An 18823-nucleotide genomic window follows, 5' to 3' on the forward strand; every position below is an offset into this window, starting at 1 on the left:
TATTGAATATTGAACATGAATCTCTGTTCATCATCTAGCCATAATTTCAGTCATTTTGATCGTCATAAAAGCCAGTGTGTTCAGGATTTTACTTTGGTGGTGTAAACAATAAAACCTAAAAATGTGTAGCAAAACAGTTGTATTACCTTGTTTCATACAAAAACATTACAAATGCAGAAGAATGGAACTTGGGAAGGATTGACAAACGACAAAGATGTTTTACTCAGCAACATCATTTTTTACAGAACTTCACAAAAGGGAGAAATTAAAGCAGACAAATTAAAAAAAAAAGACACCCAACATTTATGTAATACACTCAAAATTCACTCTACATGCTACAGGACACCCTCTGCTTAACAGCTGTGCAGTAGTGACATCCATTATGTCATTATGGCCTCCCAGCTGTTGAATTATTTGGTCCTAATGCTGAAGGCCTTCCTCAGTCATCATCAGAGTTGTGAGACGTGTGTCTCTGCGATCCACCGAAGCAGAGCTCTGCTCCTGTGATCCGGTGATACATGTCTGTGATGTCCTCACACTCATTCTCAAAGTGGTTTGTTGCATCATATGAACGGGACACAAAAATCTAGTGAAGACAGAGGAGAGAAATCTGATCTGACCGACCACATTTTATTTTATTTTATTTTATTTTTATATGTTTGAGCAGAAAATCTTTGGGAGGATTCTCCTTGTTACCTGACTCTTCTTTCCATCTTCATTGGGAACCAGCAGGTTGTTGACTGACACAAATCTAGATTCAAGGTGGTGACAGGAAATAACATCAATTCAGTGTTGTTTAAAATGTAATTTTACAAACATAATAATGAAACTAACTTCTGCATGATGGGCTCCAGAAGCTCCAGGCCTGGCTGGACTTCTTTCTCCGGGTTGCTGGTTTCTGCAGTCGTGCTCACAGTGGCGATGTAGACCCCGTCTGAGGCCACATTGTGGGCGTAGGACACTACAGATATGTAAATGTCTGCATGGACAAAAGAGAAGGGATTTCCTATGAGTTATAAGTCAGTGTGATCAACTTTTCGTAAACAAAATTCAACCAAAATGATTTATGGCAGTAGAATATATATAATTTATAAAGAATGTGTTGACTACAACATGTACCTGATTTCCTGTTGAGTTGTGTTTGAGGGATGATGATTTGACAGGAGCTGGCCTCGTGGGTGTTTTTAACCGGATGATTTAATAAACAGATGACTCTTATTACACGCCCCACTTTCCTCACTCGATTAGGAACGTAGCTGGGGTCGCAGATGAGCTGTTTACAGTGGAACAGCTGCTCAAGAGACAGAAAAACAAAATCACTGAGCTACTGAAATATTTCCTCCAAACATCCCAACGTCTTTGCAACTTCTCTACCCTTCCTCCACGTGAAGACACTTGCCTTCCCCTCAGATTTCACAGCTGTCACTCTGCCGTTGTCCATCACAATCTCATCCACTGCTCTGTTCAACAGGAAAGTCCCTCCGTACTCTGCACTCAGTCTGAAACACACAGAAGCAGGTTGGATAATGTGAACACAACATGATTCATAGTGATTCCATTCTCTGACTGTATCCATGGACATTTAACACAACTGAGTGATAGTGAAAGAAGAACTATTACTAGATCTAGAAGGCCATCTTCTGACATTGATATTTATCATGATATCTGTTTTCTTTTAAGTATTCAGGGAGAAATCTGAGTCATTATTTTGTAACCTGGCAAATCCCTGTGGTAGTTCTCCCAGCCCGTACACGGGGTAGAGGTACGGACTGGTGTTGTGGCGGGACAGAGACTCAGCGTACAGCCTGATCCGTCTGATGGTTTCCAAACACGGCTGGTCCAGGTAACTACAGGGTCCCCAGGAGGCAGAACAGGAGACCAGTTAGGTTTTAACTTAAAGGATTAACTGTCACAATTTCTTTTTTTTGTAAGTTCCTGTGACTGACCTCTCACTGCCGTGTAAGGCTATGGCGTGACCTGTGAACTCCATGACATCTTGTCCCAGGTCAAAGCGGCAGAACAGGTCCCGTGTGGTCGTTTTGTTGGGATCCACGTCCTGGTAGGTCCGAGGGTTTCGCACGTCAAAGTTCAGGGCAAAGAGCAGCAGCTTCCTGAACCTTCTCTTGTCAAACATGCCCATCAGATCTGAAACATACATGTTTTATTGAACATTATTGAATTAAGTTTAAATACAAATGCTAAGAAAATTCTGGAAAATTGGCAACAACTTTGTTGCTCACCTGAAGCATGGGCATCCTCCTCTGTGCCGGGGACTTTGTGCACTTTGCCTGCTTTGTAAACATAGCTGCCTTCAACAAGTTTGAAGTCCAGATACCGAGTAACGTCAGTGTGCACCAAGATTTTCACCAGCTGACCTAATGCAAAGACACAGCACAGGGTACAGAATATGACTTATGACTATAAATACTGCAAACAAATCACAAGTCTAGATGAATGGCACTAGGCTCTCACCATTGGCAAGAAAGAATTTGGGGATAAGATCAATGTTCCACTCTTTTCCACGGCCCAAAGACTTGGCAGGACCTGGAACCTTAAACTTCTTGTACAGCTGTAAATGTACAAAATCATTACAATAATTAACACCACAAATCAGCAATGCAGCAGCTTTGTGAAATGGAGGACATGCATGTCTGCTTGTGTGGCGTTTGAGTGAACTCACCTCCTCAAGGGGAGAAATGGATGCACTCTCACCTCCATAGTAAGGATTCTTGTCAAGGTGAAGGACCTTTTTCCCACTTTGAGACATTAAACCAGAGAGGACACATTCCTGAGACAGGGGGATTGAAGGTCTGCATGTGAATAATCAGTAAAAATGTTTTACTCTAGAACAAACTCAACCACCATTCAGGAGTAAGAATAGTTTAGGGAACATTAGTAAAAAATGTTTTGTTACGATTATTCTGAGGGGTTATTCATTTCTTGGCACATGCGAATAAAATTTAGGTACCAGTGATGTGAATAAATTGGTGACATCAGTTGTACTGATTGCAGAAAATTGTATCTCTGCATTTAAATTAACAAACATACCCTGAATACAATTCACATCTTTCTACGTGCACTAAAGACTCCACAACAAAATACACCTTGATTAGTTAATGGGGCTTAAGCTCTTTGTAGCTATAGATACCAATTACTGTGTTCTTAAGAGGCTGAGTGGACATACAGTAAGTGCAACACTCTGGAAACTGATAGACGTTTGTAAATCATCCTCATGTGCCTCATTCAGTAGGCGACTTATTTTATAATAAACACAAGTTTTCTTACCTTGAGTCCAGTTCCAAGCACAATAATATCATATTCCTGCATCCTTACAGTCTCTCCACTTGTTTCTCACTGAGTGCTTTTCCTGAGTGTAGCCTGTTGCAGTATTATGAATGTGTGTGTGTGTGTGTGTGTGTGAGGTGTGTGTGTGGGCATGTGCATATATGTATACAGATAGAGGCACAGGTATGATGATGATAAGTGACAGTAATTGCTTCGTGTTCCCCTTTGCAATAATCCTCTTAAGACTGGCACATCTATGCTTGTGTGTGTGTGTGTGTGTGTGTGTGTGTGTGTGTGTGTGTGTGTGTGTGAGAGAGAGATAGATAGATAGAGAGAGAGAGAGAGAGAGAGAGAGAGATTGGCTATAAGACTTGGGGTTTCCCAGTCACTGCAGATTGAGGTATTAAATGAAGCTGGTGTCATCAGTGGTGGAGGAGGTATTCAGATCCTTCATTCAAAATTCTACTTAAGTAAAAGCGCACAAACATTATCAGCAAAATAAAGTAAATCAAAAGTAAAAGTACTAGTTCTGCAGTAAAATGTCCCATAAGACTGATATATTTATTATAAGAAAATTTGCTACACAAAAAAAGTTGTTTGGACTTTAATCTGCGCTTTTTTTGTAAAATAATGGGTAATTTTACCTCCCTGGTCCTCAAACAGTCATCGAAATGAAACAAAGTGAGACGTTCAGGGGGGAATGTCTTTTTGGTGGAACTGCTAACAACTCATAGACATCTGAAACATGGCAATTAAAATATGCGTTTGTGTTGTCAGAAATGTTTCACATTTGTATGAAGTCTTGCTTAGATCATTACATTTTTTAAAAGATCTCACATTTGTCTTCGTCTTGATGATAAAATGACGCATGACCGGCCAAAACTGGAGAACCCCCCCCCCCCCCCCCCCCCGCTCTTCTGACGCTGACCTGCTACAAGAACTCAGTTACCCATCATGCCTTGAGAAGAAGATGTCCGGGTCGTTTAACGTCTTTCTGGGGTTGCGCTTGTTTAATACGCCGGGGCACTCGAGCGGCGCAGGTGGAAATAGACTTCATATTCAGCACGTATTCCGCCTACCCGGATGAGTTCCGGTCTACACCATATTGAGTTAGAAGCGACCTCTGTGATGTGTCCCCTGTCGTTGATGTGTCCGCTTCCTGTCGCTGGCATCTTCGTAGTCTCCAACTTTGCTGTTTGACTGTGGAGTTGAACAAGTCAGAGAAATGTCTTCAGCACAGACCGTAAGTGGTTCAGTTAAAGTGCTTTGGTTTTTAACATAGTAAACAATATCCGTTTGCGGATTTCAGTATGCAATTAACGTTACCACAACGTTAGCACCTTAACTGCCGCCTTTTCCCGGCTTCAGTTGTATGTACGTTATCGTTAGAATAGCTATAACTTAAACTAACAAACGCTAACTGTCGCTAGTTTATTCTTTATGACCATGTAACGTTAGTACCCGACATTGTTGAATATCCTTGAGTACTGTGAATGGCATGTAACAACAAGTCGGCACAGTTTACTGACAGCTTTTTGTTCGTTGAAACGTGTAAATGAGGTTATGAAGTAAACTTAGCACAGGACAAAAGAGGAGGCGTGTCACTTCACGCCTAAACTGAACTGATACACAGCTGGTGACTAACCTCAGCTTGGTATTTTCACCAGCCCAGTTGTAAAAAATCTATCTGATAAAATGAATCTGTCTGAAAGGCACGTAAATAAATAAAGAAGGTGACCTCACTTCATTCAACCTTTTTGTTGTTCTTGCATGTTTGTCTCAGTTTTCAGGTAAAGACCCAAACCAACACAAGCGTGTATCTGTTCAGTCCAACCCGGGATTCCTGGAGCGATTAAGTGAAACTGCAGGAGGAACAGTTGTTGGTGTCGGACTTTTTTTCCTCTCATTTTATGTTCTCTTCACCAATGAGGTACGAAACATGCACACAGTATATCACATCAAAGCTACAAGGCATACTACTAAAATAGTTGTGTTATGTTGCATGTTAATGGGACTGTCTCTGCGTTCAGGGACGGGCTCTGCAAACAGCATCTTCCCTGGATGAGGGTCTTTCTCAGGTTGTGTCGTTGGGGCCTTTCTCCAGCCTCGACCTGCAGAACGACAACCGTTTAGTTCATCTGTCGGCACAGCTGCGCACCTCACAGGTAGACTGTGCGTGATTATTGTTTTCAGTTTGAACTCTCTGTTGTGTCAAACTACTCTCTCCAATCACACGTTATTAACAATGCCACCATTATAAATTGTCAAGCAAACAACTGGGATCAGAATCAGCATTTTGCAAAAATGTAAGTTTATTATTTATGTACAACTGATCCTTCAACAAGTTCTTTACTGTTTAACACCTTATCCTCCAGAAGTCCATGCTTTTGTTTTTTTATTGACTTTAAAGCTTGTGGAGCGTTGTTGTTCTTTTTTGTCTATCTCTCTTGCGGATGATATAAGACGTCAAAAACAACAAATCCCACCTGTGTGTGCATTAAACAAACCTTTATATGGATCGAAGTTTCTTAGGAGACAAGAGATCAATACAATACAATAATACTTACAAACAAAACAGGAGAGGGGACAGGAATGGGAACTTGTGTATGTGGGATTTCAGAGTGGACACTCTCTGCTTTGGACATAGTTTTTAAAAAGTGTGTGCTTAATGCAATTAATGTGCTGTACTTGTAAGAATGAAATCATATTTTTTATTTTAAAAAGTCTTTACATGTGTAAAGACACAAAAAGGAAATCAACTAGTGCTCCCTCTTCTTTTACCTTAGTAGAGTCGTAAACAGTAGAAAGAAATGCTAATTCAAAAATCAATTAGAAAGGAATGAAAAGTAATTAGTTAAAATGAATCACCTGTGTCTGTGTAGCCCCTGCATGATCCCAACTACAGAGTGGTGGTACAGGCAGTCAAGCTGAAGAGGCAGGTGGAGATGTATCAGTGGGTGGAGTACCGGGAGAGCAAGTGAGTCTGCTGTCTGCATATCTCAACGTTCAGGGTGGGGTCAGGTGTAAAAATGTTGGCTGGAAGACGGAGCGTTATCAGCCTGAAGTGAGTTTGTTGCTGTGCGACTAATTTCAGGGACTACCAAGAGGACGGTGAGACCAAAACAGAGACGACGTACACCTACAGTGAGTTGTTTTTATTAAGACTCTTATTATTAGTATTTGGTAACAACATGACGTGCTCGTGTGAACGGTTTTGATTCCTTTTCTTTAGACACCGAGTGGAAATCAGAGTTGATCAACAGTCGTAACTTTGACAAGGAAATCGGTCACCAGAACCCAAGGTACTCTAACGTTTGTTGAGATTATTGTGTTATATTTTGTGGCATTAGAAACAACATTTTTGTGTGTTCGTGCGCAGCTGATCTTTAATTTAATCTTTGAATCATAGTGCCATGGCGGTTGAGAGCGTCACAGTGGTGGCTCCTGAAGTCAGAGTTGGACCTTTCACTCTGTCTAAAGGTATCTGTAAACACGCTTCATGCAGAAATGAAACAGATGCTATATTGTACGTCACACTCTTTAGACTTGTTTGACTCATAATTCATCAGCTGACTGCCTCCTCAGGCCTGGTGGAGCAGGTAAATGACTTCGAGACGCTGAGTTTGAGGGATCTCACTGCCGTTAACTTGGACCCTTTTCTCAGCATTGATGACGATTATTTCTATCACACTCAAAACCCACGGAGACCGGAGGTGAGCACCATGTTGTGAACTTCTCCCAGACACATAAACTTTGGACCGCTGATGGATTATGTATCAGTTTTGATTTGTCTTTTTTTCACAAGGTCGGGGATGTGCGTGTGAGATTCTCCTTCGCTGGACTGAGCGGCGAGACGTCTCGCCTCGGCCCGCCTCAAACTGTGAGTGCTGCAGACGACCCGTTCCAATATTCATCTCACTCATCATGACATATCAGAGGATCACTGACTTTATGCATTCCCACTGTGGCCTATATCTTTATCTTGTTATTTATCACACTCAATAAGTAAATATTTGTATTATTATAAATAATAATCAATGAATTGTTTAAGACATTTATCAAACATTCTCTAGTTCGAGCTGCTCAAATCAGAGGATCATATATAATATATATTGAATGTGTTTGGGAATTATCTCTTTGGGCTCTGGGAACCTTTAAAGGTCACTTTCTAACACTTTATAGACTAAATGATTGAATCAAAAAAGAATCAATAATGAAAATAATCATGAGTTGCAGTCCTAGTTTTAATGATAGTATTGAGTTTTGGAATATTGAAACTACGGCTACAACTAGCAATTATTTTCATTATCAATTAATCTGCTGATTATTTTCACAGTTAATTGTTTGGTCAGTATTATATCAGTTTCTATATAAACTGGTAAGCATGTTGATCTCTTACTAACTGCAAAAACAGTACACTATAAATATTAGTATATAGTATATACGAAATACAATTAGTATGCAGTATGCCATTGGGTAAGAAGTCATAAAATTGTGAAAAATCACAATTTCTTTCAACCCAATGAGACGTCTTCAGATTGCTTGTTTTGTCCGACCAACAGTCCAAAACCCAAAGATGTTCAGTTTATTATAACATGAGATAAAGAAAAGTGGCATATCCTCACATTTGAGAAGCTGGGACCAGGGAATGTTTGGAATTTTTGCTTGAAAAATTACTTAAATGGTTCATTGATGATCAAAATAGTTGATTAAGGATTGATTAATTGTTTCAGCCCTAATTGAAACTATCAGTTTCTCCAGTGCATGTGCTGTCTCAGCTTAGATGGTGATCTTCCTCTTCAGACGCTGGTAAAATCACAAACTGTTTTTCAGGTCAGTGTTGTGGCCATGCAGAGAGGGGAGCAGCTGATGCCTTTTAAAACCAGGGCAGGAGACACTCTGGAGATCCTGTACCTGGAGGAGCTCTCTGCAGAGGTCAGTGTGGATCTTATGTCACTGCTTGGACACAGCGGTTGTTTTTTGTCAGTTCAATTTAATTTGTATGTATGTGATATTCACACCCATGTGTGTCTACATAACACATATTGTCCACTTGGTTCTGGTAGCTGATGCAATTCTATTGTTGTCTGTAGGAGGTTTTTATGAAAGAACACCAGTACAACAGCATGAAGACATGGGGACTCAGGGCTGCAGGCTGGGCCCTCATGTTCCTCAGTATTCAGCTGACCATGCGCATCATCTACACATTGGGTAAACAAACACTCACTGCTGCCATACATCCACAAAATACATGGATTTCTTTACCCCCCTGCATCTTGTTCATGCTCCCCTCTGTTGTGTGCCTGCAGTGGACTGGGTTCCTATCCTCAGAGAGCTCGTGTCCGTGGGGCTGAAGATATTCGCCTTGTGCGTCTCCTGCTCTCTGTCTCTTCTCACCATCGCAGTAGGCTGGCTTTTTTACAGACCATTAGTGGCTGCGGCTCTGGGAGCTCTGGCTCTGCTGCCGGTGTTTCTCGCCCGCTCACGACTTCCAGAGAAGAAGAACGAGTGACTAGTGAAGTGATGATTATCACAACAGTTTCTGATGCCTGGCTGTAGCCGTCCATCAGAGGTGTGAGACAGTATTGTGCAGCTGGTTTTTCCACAGCAGGGTCATGGACCGCATTGGACTTGCTTTCTTGGGTAAAACAGACATTTTATGTTAAAAAGTGTGTTTTTGTTCCAATAGGTGCAATAATAGGTTTACAAATTCACAGTGGGCATCACTTCATCACCCTGGAAATATATTTATGGATAAAAAGAATTCACACATCACACAAGCGGAAGCTGTTGTTGCCTCAAATGTTATCAGATGTGGCCTTTCAAAAGTTCATCCGCCCATAAGCCTCACTGTGTTTTCATGTGGTATTTTGTTGCTGGGAGATGTGCGGGGAACCCTTTTTCATCTTGATATTTTGTTGCAACATAAGATTGCAGTTTCATTTTTACTGTAAATGTAACCTGCCAAAGACGTGTTGCCCCCTCCACAAAACATAGACTCAGATGTCAGTTTATTAGGTACTAGGTGTACCTAAATAAACTGGCAACTGAGTACCTCATGTAAAACATAAGTCATCTTCATATATCATGTATTTACTCCTTATCTGAAACACTTGGGGGAACATTGTGTTGCATTTTCAAAATATAACGTTGCTCATATCATCCGGGATTTTTTCAGAAATTCACAAACTTGAGGTGATAAAATGTTTTTCATTTGGATAATGATGAATGTCAGTGCTTTTTCAAAAGTCTTTGTCTGGACAAAAAGACCAACCTTGGTAAAATACAAAAGAACTGGGCATCTGCAATTTTGTTGTCTAGTTTGTATGCAATGTATGTTAAATAAAGCACTTTTTGAGTATCAACTTCAGACCTTAATGACTTCTGGCTCATGTTTCCAATCAGGGTGTAAATCAAGATGGCCGACAAGCTGATATCAGAGAAGAGAGAGTGGTGTACATACCAGCTAGTAACTATAACCATGTCACCATTACATTTGTCCACCAGAGAGCACTGACAAGTTTGTTTTTCAACTGTGAAGTTTCTAGCTCTGTCAAAAAACAAGCATTTTAGATCAACTGATGTCTTTATCTGAACTTTCAAATAAAGACATCAGCCTCAAAAGTCCCGTATCTGTCAGGCTGCATTAATGACATAACAACCAAAGAACGGCTTGTATTCATCTATAATGCCCATCATATCTTCTGAGTGCCCTTGAACTTGCAGTGTCTGATCCCAACTCTGAAATGCATAGTGACTTGCAAATGCACAACGATTGATGGCTGTGCATGCTGAAAAGGTTTGATGCTTGGAAACATTTTGCCCCTAAACCCTGCTTAAAATGTTTATTCCGTATCCAACAGGACCATAACTCACTGGGTGTCATTCAAGCAAGTGATACAAATGATCAAGATTCTTACAAAGTAATTTATTACACAAAACACTAAGTTTCCATTTGCGTTTTAACAAAATGAGTTTCCAGTCTCATGTTGTGCATGTGATCATAATGCACATAGGATTTGTATCTGAAGCACACAAACAAATTTCGACTTCATGTGTGCATTTGTTGAAATAATTAAAGGACTATGGGTCACAGTGTACAGGTACTTCACCCTAGTTGGCTGTGGAAACATTCCTCAGATCAGCAGGCAGGGCTTAAGCACTTAACTGTAGTTGGCAGGTATGACACAACAGGTCCCCTGGCTGACCTCTTTGATTACATAGTACATGTTGATAAAGGAGGTTTCATTATGGCAAATTTACTCATGTTAAAGTACAAAAAAGTATTTTCCATAACCTCAAAATTGAATACTGACAGAACCTGACTACTTTTGCTTAAGACAAAAAAAGTAAAAGCATTACACCTTTAGTAAAAACTGGGGAGAACAGTCTTTTGTGTGGGTGTGTTTGGGGGGTAGGTTTGACCTAATGCACCTTCTTCTTCTTCTTCTTCTTCTTCTTCTCCCCCCCGTAGGAAGCAGTCCTCGTGCCCCCATTTACAGTAGGACACATTTACTGCTCTTCTTTCCCCGCCTGGCCTGTAGTGCAGCCCTGGTGGCCATCTCGAACACTTCCCTCACACCATCCTTTGTTTTCGCAGAGCACTCCATGTATCCAAAGGCACCGATCCGGTTAGCCATGTCCCGTCCATCTTCTGGTTTCACAGGTTCCTAAAGAAAAGGTCAGGAGACGTTTTAGGAAACAGGCACTCATCACTAGGAGACTGTTTGTGTTTCTGTGTGTTTTGAAATTACCTGTTTCATTTTGGCAAGCTCCCTCCGGGTGTGCTCATCGTTACGCAGGTCCTTTTTATTTCCCACTAGTATAATGGGAACATTGGGGCAGAAGTGTTTCACCTCAGGAGTCCACTTCTCAGGAATGTTCTCTAAATAAGGGGAAAATGAACACCATCAGTCAGAACAGAGACACAGGAACAGCTACAGAGACAGGTACATGTCAGTGAGATGACTCAAACAGAGCAGAAAATGACTGTTATCTTAGAGAAATTTCTTGATGTTGAACAGGTTCCTCACAAATGTCATAATTCCAGAAATGCCTTGATAAGTGTGTGTGTGTGTGTGTGCGCGTGCAGCAAAGAACAGACACATGGTGTGATACAATCACCAGAGGAGGAGTGATAAAATGCTTCCCCGTGTCCAACAGATGTGCCTGTTTAACTGTTGGCTGGTTCTTAACATGACATTATTTGAGCTATTTTTAAATCTCAAACTGGTCTGTCAACTTCCCTCCTATTTACTCAACAAGATACCAGTTAATTGAAACTACATATGATCTGTGTTTTTCCTTTGGGCTCCCTAAAAATCACCCTTTTGGAAAAACTTCGCTGAAGAGAAAAATGTACCGCAAACATTAACATACACTGTCGGCTCTCTGTTTCCACTTACCGAGACTGTCAGGGCTGTCGATGGAGAAGCACATGAGAATGACATCAGTGTCTGGATAGGAGAGCGGGCGCAGTCTGTCATAGTCTTCTTGACCTGCTGTATCCCAGAGCGCTAACTCGACCTGCCGCAAGAGTTTACAAGTTATCAACCACATGAAGCCCAACCATGTTCCATGTGACATTACAGTGACCTAATGAGAGCATACAAACAAATATCTTGTATTCAGAAATACTCATGTAGTGCTGATTTGGTGCGCATAAAAACCACATCCCTGATTAACCATTTCAATTGAAACAACTTAACATAGATATAATTACTTTAGCCAAGACCCTGTGTTCTCTCGATGCTGCTCTTAGAAATCACTGTCTATGCTACATTTTTTAAACAAAGACCAAGATAATCAGGATTTATATTTTGATAAAATCTTGGCAAAATCATACATTTGAACGTTGTTATGGATTAAAGTTAAGTGTTAATGATTTAGAGAAATAACACACTGTAGTTTACTGTATAGTGAGCAGTAAAATGAGATTTTGGACACTTATGAAAATTTTGCATAATCACTGCCATGTAGTTTCTACATCTATAAAAGACGCATTGCATTGTGAAATTGCTAAAGGCTCTACATAGTGCATTAGTTCCACACTTGGACAGAAATAAAATAGTGGACAGTAAGTAAACTGTAATATATTCTAAGTAGGAGACTAGGAGTGATTTCAGCCAGAGAAAGCAGAGCATATTAATTTGTGTGATTCAAACATATTTAGATTTTCTTTAAAACACACACCAAAGAACTTAACTTGTGTAGGAGCTGTTTTTATGACTAATATTAAATACTCATATCCTCAGCAAGCCTTTCATCAGTCCACACACTCAAGAAGTTAACTGCCATATTCATATTAACACACTGAACCACATACAACCTGTAGCAGTGTTGGTGAGAGGGAGTGAAAAGCGAATACAACATTCAGCTGTTGTTACAATCAGATGACAAGTTGCATAATGCAGATTCTGGTCTGAAATGTGAAGAGAACAAAATGATTCGCACCTGTTTGCTATCGACTTCAATGTCAGCAACGTAGTTCTCAAACACTGTGGGCACGTAGACCTCTGGAAACTGGTCCTTACTGAACACAATGAGCAGGCAGGTCTTTCCACAGGCTCCATCTCCCACTATGACCAGCTTTTTCCTGATTGCTGCCATAGCTGCAGACAAGGGACAGAAAACAGCAAAGGTTACGACATGTGAACACTTTATCTGTAACAACAGGGAGGGGGGCGTTTTATTGCATTCGGGCATTGTGCAACTACTAACACTAACTTACGCCTGTGAGAAAAGATGTGCAGCCAGTCACCTTCAGCTGTGTTGACACAACGCCAAACCCGTCTGAAACCAACACCCGAGGCTAACTATTTAGCTCTCTGTGGCCACATCAACATCACGGCTGTTCAGCCAGTCAACGATACCATAGGTTTAATACAAGGAAAGACACGTGAACAGCATAAAAAGTTGAGAGCCCACACCTCTTATGTTGAAAATGTAAGTTATGTTGAAATTGAAGTCAGACTAGGGACCCTCTTCCATGATGATACATTTCCGCTCCACAGTTTCTGACCCATCCCGGCGTCAAGCTCGGCAAATTATTCCGTTTACACGTTAGTCGCACATCACCATTAGAGCACTGACCAAACTAACCCAAACATTACCGTGCAGATAGCTGGTACCAACATATAATTGGGAATCATTGCAGCGTAGGCTGACCTAGATTTTAGTTAGCTAGAAGATTCTGTTTACAAAAGACTTGCTAGCTACTGTAGCTAACCAGCTAGCGTCCGCCGGATATGTAGCTAATGCGTTAAGTTTACATCTTTATGGTATTATTCAAATGTGATGCATGATACATGATACATGGGCGATATTTATGATATAACGCATGTAATGCCATAGCAGTGTTTGTGGTTCCCTTTTAACCACTGACCCGAACCTCGCCTTTTCGTTCGAGTCACAAACCGGTACAGCTAGCTAGCTACCCAGGCTTAGCTTAGCATAACGGAAGTCAATGCGACTTCATCGGACCGTTAGCTAGCTGGCTAGCGTAAGCAAAATATCGGAAGAAAATATGGGTATATATAACGCTACTATTAGCAATAAAACATACAGAAAGATACTGAAACTCTACTTTGCTTGTAAATAGCACATGCTTACCTAGTGATTGGTTTAAAATCTATCCAATTGATTTCCAAGTAGTGCTTTGTTGGCCTCCGTCGCTGCTCCCTGACTGCGCTGCTGCTGCTGGAGGATTAACAGGAGGGAAGTGAGGGGGTGGGGAGAGGATAACAATACACTACTATACAAACATTCAACATTACACTTTATATATGTGATACATTATTATTGTGATGATTTATTTTATTTTATTATTGTTGTCTGTGAAAAGGCCTGTATCATATCTATAATAATGAAGGTCTTAAAAATGTATTCTCTCAAGATCAAGTAATAAAGCATGATGCTGTCATCATCAAGCACATTTCCGAGACAGGACCTGCAGGGCCCACCATGGTTTCATGTTGTACTGTAGTGGCCCCTACAGGTCTGATCCCTGGGGCAGATGCCCACTTTGGCCAGCTGGTAATCCAGCTCAGTGAGACACTTGTACTTAACTTGAGTATTTCCATTTTATGCTACTTTATACATCTACCCCCTACATTTTTGACTCCACTATATTTATTTAAGTGGTACACTGTCGATACTTTTCTTATTCAGAGTTTAAGAAAATACTGAGCTTTTAAAATTTGTTGCAATGTGTTATAGATTACACTACCTAGCAATAAACAAAATGTATGTAAGGAAGTTAAGATAAGCTCCACCTCAGACACATTAAAATGCTGTCTACACATTGATGCATCCATAATTATAATCAAACAATATAACATGTATAACAATAATATAACACTCTGAAAGGCACAATTGCATTATGAGTACTTTTATGTTTAATACTTTAAGTGCAGTTTGCTGATTTACATTGTTGTATTGCTACTTTTGCATTAAGTAAAGTGAGTACTTCTCCCACTGTACTGTGTGCAGTACAAAATTGACAAATGCATTTAGTTTAATGCTGCATTAAATCTGCATGAGGCTGTAATTACACATACATCATGCCGTCTGTTAGTTGCTAGTTGTTAGTTGATGTTGACTGCAGGTCGGAAACGTCTGTGCTTTTATGATCCTGATAGAGATTGTAATGAGAGAAGTGTTGATGATGCTGATCATTTTTAAATATGGGGGCGGGGATTATTTAAACATTTCAGATTGGTAGGTTTGAGGTGGAGGCAGCACAGGGAGAGATAGTCTCCTCTCAGTTGGTGCAGCATGTGTATTAATAACTGCAGCTCTTACTCTAATCCTGATAAGAGGCTTTCTCAGCACTGCTCAGTTCCACCTCGTGGAAACCTGTTTCCATGAAAACAGTAATACTAATACCTCACATTCATCTGCATGTTCAAGTGGCTAGTCATTCAACGCTGAAAAAAAGACTAATCATTTCTGAGGTTTATTTCTCTGAAATCCACACGCATGTATGATCCTCTTCTGAGAACAAAATTAGTTTGTAAACAGATGTCCTTTAATAGCTAACAACAGCCTTCCACAAACAGCCTTTGATGTTCATGCTGGTAATGATTTTGAAAGGACAGGGTGTGTTTTACCTCTTCAAATGGAAGATGTCTGATTTAAGAAAAGGATTCAGCACATGAAAGAAATACAAAATACACACAGTGTACCCTGTCTTTTATCATATCTTTTAAAATGACTTGTCAACCACCTCTGGCCCTCAATTATACTGTGATTGGATTTGAACAATAAAACCCAGACATGCAGAAAGAAGAAGAGAGTCATTACACCCAGCGGGGAACAGTGATCAAAATACATGCTGTTTCAAGATAGCCACAATAAAAAAAATAATAAAAATAAAATAAAAAAATAGGATGAAAAGACACGTTTAAGAGATTTTGTGATGACCATAATGGTGCCCAAAAGTTGCAAGTGTCACATAAGATAACTGTTGGCTCAGCCGCAGTTCATCAGGTTCATTGATTTCAGGAGGAGTGAATAAACGTTGCTTTGTTCAACACTCTTTGCAAACCTGCAGGTCCTCTAGCGCCCGCACAATGAGCTTCAAAGCAGAAAGAAACAGAGATCCTAGGATGAAAATAATTTCTGATGTTATCTCTGCTGGAACAACATAGCAAACAGCAGCTGCTTCTTTTTTCACTGATTTGTTGTTGATGCGTTTGGACTGTCTTGTGGAAAAACAAGTAGGACCACTGATCTAAAACATGCAAAAAAACACAGTATGACTCTCTTCTTACTGGTGCAAATAAAGTTCATTTACAGTAGCTGAAACAGACATATAAAAAATATAATTGTGGAAAACATCAGTGGCACTGCAGTGAGACTGAGCTCATTCACAAGCAGTGAGGTGACACTGATGTTTATTGTACTCAAAACATTTCAGTATCCTCCCTCTGGGCCGTTCTCTGTTGCCTGGGGTGTCAAACTGTCCCAGATTCACAGTGTGTGTTGATGGAGTGTGATCCTGACCCATGCTCCTCTCTCTGTGTCCTTTACCAGAGGGAAAGAGACCCTCATATGTGGAAAGGGTAGTCCTGCAGGTAGTGCAGCAGAGGCTTTGGGAGTGGCAGCTGCTTGGGGCAGTTTGTGCGTCTGTTGATGGTGAGGCGCGTCAGGTGCTGCAAAGAAGGGAAGGCCTCTGGTTTGTGCAGGGGGTGCATCAGCTTCAGAGGCACACCGCTGTCCTTCGCTGTATGCTTGTCAGGGTCAGGCTGTGTTTTGGGGTGGATGTCATCAGATGTCTGGCCTGTGTGGCCTGAGCCTGTGTAGTGCTGTATGAGGCTGAGAACATCTGGGAAGGACTGTAGGTGAGGCAGGACGGGGGAAATGGAGTCCAGCCAGAAAGAGCCCCTGCTGTACTCTATGCGTACACTGGTGGGTCCACAGCGGGTCTTCACCGACAGGGCCAGCATGTACTGAGGATGACTGCTGTCCCGCATCAGAAACGTGCCTTCAGGCTTTTTTAGGAGAGCTTCCCGAGCTTCACTCGCTGAGATGGAACCCCAGTACCAGCCTGTGACCAGACAGATGGTTTGGATATCAGTTTTTATTTTTATTTTTATGTGAATGTAGTTTTGGGGAATATACAAATGGTGTTACAGGAAGTGTTGGGGGTAGGTTTAATTTCTAAATGTCTACCATATCAAATAACTACTATTTATATGAGATGGGCTCAAAACAAACAGATGTTTTATTATAATGAAATAAAATGTGAAGTCAAAATGAGACTGCTGGTGTACCTGAGGTCTGTAGATACTGGAAGGTGGTGGTGATGCAGCGTAGGTCCTTTGCTGGGTCCCAGGGTGGAGGAGAGGGATGTGGGCAGCATGAACCTCCTCGCTCCTCATGATGTAAAACTGTCACTGCCCGGGCAACCATTTCTGACTGACAGCAGTCCTGCTGACAAACATGTTGGAGCATCAACAAAATAATACTTTACATTAGCACAAAACCAACCAAACCAACAAACTAAAACAAAACTCTACCAGGAAAAAACAAAACAAACAAAACCATAACACACACACAATTAAAAAAAAATAAAACTATATATGTTTTTAAAAAACGAGTTAATAGATTTATATATCTAAAAGCCCAAGTCCTAATCATTCAGGCATGTATTTAATAATGCATTGTTTAGGCTATACATTAATGAGAAAATGCTAGAATTAAAAAGACTCAACAGATGAAATAATCTTACCTTAAATCAAGGAAAATCATAAGGATCGTGACCAGTTTTAAATAACAGTCCAGGGAATAATCCAGAAGTCTCTCACAGTAAATAATTAATTATCATAGTCGACTAGTCTCTGATGATGGTGAAAAAGAAAACATTTCTTGTAACTACCTGCTGTAGTGATAAAAAAAAAGAAGAGAAAATAAATAGCTGTGTGCTGCCGGCGGTGTGCTGAGTGGAGCTGTGAGGGTGAAGCGGAGTGTGAGCTCTTTATTCAGGAAACTGCAGGACAGAAAACAGCTCAGTTCACTTCGGACTGACGGAGGTTCCAGGAATCTGTTTCCGAGAAAGGTTTTGTGTTTCAGCGCCCGCAGTGACAGACGAGCGGCTGCCAGCAGCGCCACTGCGCTCCGTCAATGCGCACTCTGTCAACACGCCACTTCCTGTACGGCTTTCAAAATAAGATGCGAGGATGTTGCTCTTTGTAGGCAACTCTGTGAAGAAAAGCTCAAATCTAGTGCCTTACCAAACTGGATGAAAATGTATTGTAAAAATGGGGTACAAAAGTAAAGGTCTGTAAATATTAGAAATACTGAGGCCATGAGTCTAAGCCCTCCATTGTAACCCTATTCACCTCATAAAGTTTTAGGATTATTCGGACTTTGACCGTTTTATTTCATAATGCCACTTTTCATCATGAACTTTGAAATAAGAACTACTGGAATTAGATAAAAAGAAGCTCGGCTATTGTCAAAAGAAGCAGGATGAAACATTTCACAATAATATTTAATCATTTCATCATTATATATACACTCAGTTGCTGGTTTATTAGGTGCACCTTGCTATAACTAATGCAGTCAAATACAACAATCCTGCAGTAAATCCTCCTTTCACACAGTTTTTCTTGAAACTGTTTTAGAGAGATGGTGATTAAAACATTTTGGAGGATGTTTGTTGAATTGTTTTGCACTATACAAATAAATATTTAACTATTAAGCCTACCCTGCAGCACCACAAACTGCCCTAAAAACTATCACACAGTTGAATCAACACCTCTCTCATACAGTGTCAGCAAGAACTTGCAGGACTGCTGTATTAGACTGCATTAGTTTTCGCTAGTGTACTTAACAAACAGGCAGCTGAGTGCATATGTCTGTATTTATTCATATGATTATTTATTTGGTCTGTAAATCGGATGTATAGTTTTAATTTCAAGCAGGGCTACATGTGACTGATTGTAGTGTTGTAATATAATTTTGTTGTTTTGTTTCCTCCATCACCTTTTGTTCTTTCCACACGGACAGTTTTCAACTTTTATGTTGAAGGCAA

General features: G+C 40.6%; 4 protein-coding genes across 5 annotated transcripts; 1 reads left to right on the forward strand and 3 right to left on the reverse strand.

Moving 5' to 3' along the window:
• Window positions 1-439: 439 nt before the first annotated feature.
• Window positions 440-3327, reverse strand: LOC139282516 (rab GDP dissociation inhibitor beta). The gene is made up of 11 exons (XM_070902272.1): window positions 3286-3327; window positions 2681-2788; window positions 2473-2569; window positions 2241-2375; window positions 1947-2145; window positions 1716-1847; window positions 1400-1499; window positions 1120-1291; window positions 835-979; window positions 697-751; window positions 440-586 (listed from the first exon to the last, which is right to left on the reverse strand). Exons 1-11 carry the CDS (start codon window positions 3325-3327, stop codon window positions 440-442), a joined length of 1332 nt encoding a protein of 443 aa, XP_070758373.1.
• A 1105-nt stretch (window positions 3328-4432) lies between these two features.
• LOC139282830 (transmembrane protein 43) lies at window positions 4433-9646 on the forward strand. 2 transcript variants are annotated; one of them, XM_070902720.1, is made up of 12 exons: window positions 4433-4528; window positions 5069-5215; window positions 5316-5450; window positions 6168-6262; window positions 6380-6429; window positions 6518-6587; window positions 6695-6765; window positions 6871-6998; window positions 7091-7165; window positions 8119-8220; window positions 8379-8496; window positions 8595-9646. In XM_070902720.1, the coding sequence occupies exons 1-12, from the start codon at window positions 4511-4513 to the stop codon at window positions 8795-8797; spliced, it is 1212 nt and encodes a 403-aa protein (XP_070758821.1). In that variant the 5' UTR covers window positions 4433-4510; the 3' UTR covers window positions 8798-9646. The 2 variants fall into 2 exon arrangements, with proteins under 2 accessions (XP_070758821.1, XP_070758822.1); XM_070902721.1 differs by having other exon boundaries at window positions 8382-8496.
• Window positions 9647-10192: 546 nt separating this feature from the next.
• On the reverse strand, window positions 10193-13984 carry LOC139283140 (transforming protein RhoA). The gene is made up of 5 exons (XM_070903099.1): window positions 13897-13984; window positions 12739-12896; window positions 11691-11811; window positions 11040-11170; window positions 10193-10955 (listed from the first exon to the last, which is right to left on the reverse strand). Exons 2-5 carry the CDS (start codon window positions 12892-12894, stop codon window positions 10782-10784), a joined length of 582 nt encoding a protein of 193 aa, XP_070759200.1. The 5' UTR covers window positions 12895-12896; window positions 13897-13984; the 3' UTR covers window positions 10193-10781.
• A 2239-nt stretch (window positions 13985-16223) lies between these two features.
• Window positions 16224-17199, reverse strand: LOC139282760 (cytokine-inducible SH2-containing protein-like). The gene is made up of 2 exons (XM_070902629.1): window positions 17061-17199; window positions 16224-16834 (listed from the first exon to the last, which is right to left on the reverse strand). Exons 1-2 carry the CDS (start codon window positions 17197-17199, stop codon window positions 16335-16337), a joined length of 639 nt encoding a protein of 212 aa, XP_070758730.1. The 3' UTR covers window positions 16224-16334.
• Window positions 17200-18823: the final 1624 nt, after the last annotated feature.

Source organism: Enoplosus armatus, chromosome 3 (assembly GCF_043641665.1).
Source record: "Enoplosus armatus isolate fEnoArm2 chromosome 3, fEnoArm2.hap1, whole genome shotgun sequence".
NCBI classification, from domain to species: domain Eukaryota; kingdom Metazoa; phylum Chordata; class Actinopteri; order Centrarchiformes; family Enoplosidae; genus Enoplosus; species Enoplosus armatus.

Bases quoted from the DNA above. Each gene is read 5' to 3' on its own strand.
- LOC139282516 (XM_070902272.1), bottom strand. From the start codon at position 3,327: ATGCAGGAATATGATATTATTGTGCTTGGAACTGGACTCAAG. The intron at 1,292-1,399 runs GCAAGTGTCTTC...TCTCTTGAGCAG, and splicing joins CTGTGAAATCTGAGGGGAAG to CTGTTCCACTGTAAACAGCT. The intron at 587-696 runs GTAACAAGGAGA...TGTCTTCACTAG, and splicing joins AAGATGGAAAGAAGAGTCAG to ATTTTTGTGTCCCGTTCATA.
- LOC139282830 (XM_070902720.1), top strand. The intron at 5,216-5,315 runs GTACGAAACATG...CTCTGCGTTCAG, and splicing joins ATGTTCTCTTCACCAATGAG to GGACGGGCTCTGCAAACAGC. The intron at 8,221-8,378 runs GTCAGTGTGGAT...TGTTGTCTGTAG, and splicing joins TGGAGGAGCTCTCTGCAGAG to GAGGTTTTTATGAAAGAACA.
- LOC139283140 (XM_070903099.1), bottom strand. From the start codon at position 12,894: ATGGCAGCAATCAGGAAAAAGCTGGTCATAGTGGGAGATGGAGCCTGT. The intron at 11,171-11,690 runs GTAAGTGGAAAC...CCCCTTATTTAG, and splicing joins CGACAGCCCTGACAGTCTCG to AGAACATTCCTGAGAAGTGG. The intron at 10,956-11,039 runs GTAATTTCAAAA...CCTTTTCTTTAG, and splicing joins AGCTTGCCAAAATGAAACAG to GAACCTGTGAAACCAGAAGA.
- LOC139282760 (XM_070902629.1), bottom strand. From the start codon at position 17,199: ATGGTTGCCCGGGCAGTGACAGTTTTACATCATGAGGAGCGAGGAGGT. The intron at 16,835-17,060 runs GTACACCAGCAG...GTCTGGTCACAG, and splicing joins CCAGTATCTACAGACCTCAG to GCTGGTACTGGGGTTCCATC.